This window comes from Humulus lupulus, chromosome 4 (genome assembly GCF_963169125.1).
Source record: "Humulus lupulus chromosome 4, drHumLupu1.1, whole genome shotgun sequence".
Taxonomy (NCBI): domain Eukaryota; kingdom Viridiplantae; phylum Streptophyta; class Magnoliopsida; order Rosales; family Cannabaceae; genus Humulus; species Humulus lupulus.
The window spans coordinates 218840118-218841869 of NC_084796.1; the positions used below are offsets into that span (position 1 = coordinate 218840118).

General features: G+C 37.8%; 1 protein-coding gene across 1 annotated transcript; it reads right to left on the bottom strand.

Annotated features, from left to right (window-relative positions):
* Positions 1-233: 233 nt before the first annotated feature.
* On the bottom strand, positions 234-1546 carry LOC133832910 (uncharacterized). The gene is made up of 2 exons (XM_062263185.1): positions 599-1546; positions 234-368 (listed from the first exon to the last, which is right to left on the bottom strand). The coding sequence occupies exons 1-2, from the start codon at positions 1544-1546 to the stop codon at positions 234-236; spliced, it is 1083 nt and encodes a 360-aa protein (XP_062119169.1).
* Between the last annotated feature and the right edge of the window lie 206 nt (positions 1547-1752).

Genomic DNA, 1752 nt, shown 5'->3' on the forward strand with positions numbered 1-1752 from the left:
TTGGTAAATCAGTCAAATATATTGCTCACCAAAAACAAATTACAACAAATTAATCCCCTTTACAAATATTCTCAAACCAGCTTCTATCTATATCCCCAACCTTCCCAATATCAAGACTATATATTCTATTTACAATCAGATTTTTCACTCTTTTGACAGAATTTAAAACAGAAGGTACTTCATCGTACCAAAGACACTTGTTCCTAGTTTTCCACACTAAGTATACACAAGCATTAAAAATCAAAGTATATATCTCTTTCCTCAAATTGCTCCATTTGCATCTCCGAATCCAGTGCAGGATACCTTTGAACTTGTATTGATATGACCCCATACCTGCCCAAAGAAAGATTTCCTGAAGACACAGCTTGCTGAAATGGCATTGGAAAAATAGGTGATCATGTGTTTCAATCTCTAAACCACAAATCACACAAATAGTCTCCACTTGCATTCCTTGTTTGAGTAATCTGTCACGGGTCCTCAGCCAATTCTAAGCAACCAACCAAGTAATGAAAGTATGCTTTGGTATGCAATATCTCTTCCATATATTAGCTGCATACCATCTCTTTTCACCAATGGAAGGAAAAATTAAATCACAAACCTTTTTGATGGAATATGTCTCTCCCGATTCCAGCTGCTGCTTAGAAAAACAACCAGCCATCATCTCTTTCACCTGCATTATTTTACGCCAGTACCAGCTACTATCAAGAGGAGCTTTATACTCCCACCAATCAGTGTCTTTTAAATACACCGAATGCACCCATTTTACCCACAAGTTACCTTTCTTTTGAGCAAGCGCCCAAACATGTTTCCCAATCGCTGATACATTCCAATTCTCAAGGTTTTTGAACCCCAAACCTCCTAATTTCTTCGCTTTACAGACCTCTTTCCAAGCTATTAATCCTGGTTTTTCCGAATCAATTGTACCACTCCACAGATAGTTTTTACATATCTGTTCAATCCTTTTCAAAATTTTCTTAGGAAGAATCATTACCTGTGCCCAATAGGATTGAATTGCCAAGAGAACCGAGTTAACTAGCACCGCTCGCCCCACATAAGAAAGATTTCTAGACCTCCAAGATCGAATTCGAGAAATCATCTTTTCTGAAAGGACTTCACAATCAGCACTTGAAATCCTCTTGGAACAAATTGGGATGCCAAGATACTTGAAAGGTAGGAGACTTTGAACAAAGCCCGATGCATGCAAAACTTGTTGTACATCAAGAGAGTCCATACCAGCACAATAGATAGTCGTTTTCCCTGCATTAGCTTCAAGGCCGGACGATAAAGAGAACCTTTTGAAACTTCTTAACATAAGAAATATAGATTGTACATCACCATGACAAAATAATAACAAATCATCGGCAAAGCACAAGTGGGTAAGTTTCAGCTCCAAACACCTATGATGAAAAGTAAACTCAGGCTTTTTTGCAACCTTGGCAAGGATTCTAGACAAATATTCAATCCCGAGAACAAAAATAAGGGGAGACATAGGATCTCCTTGTCTTAATCCTCTACGAGATCGGAAAAAAACCATGAAGAGAGCCATTGAATAGCAAGGAGAATTTAGGTGTTTGAATACATACCATAATCAACTTCACGAACTCAGTCGGGAAACCAAGAGCTACCAACATCTCCTCAATGAAGTCTCAATCTATAGTGTCATATGCCTTTTTGAAGTCCATCTTAATCATACAAGATGATTTACAATTCTTCCTCCCATAATGTATGACCAAGTCTTGACATACCATTATA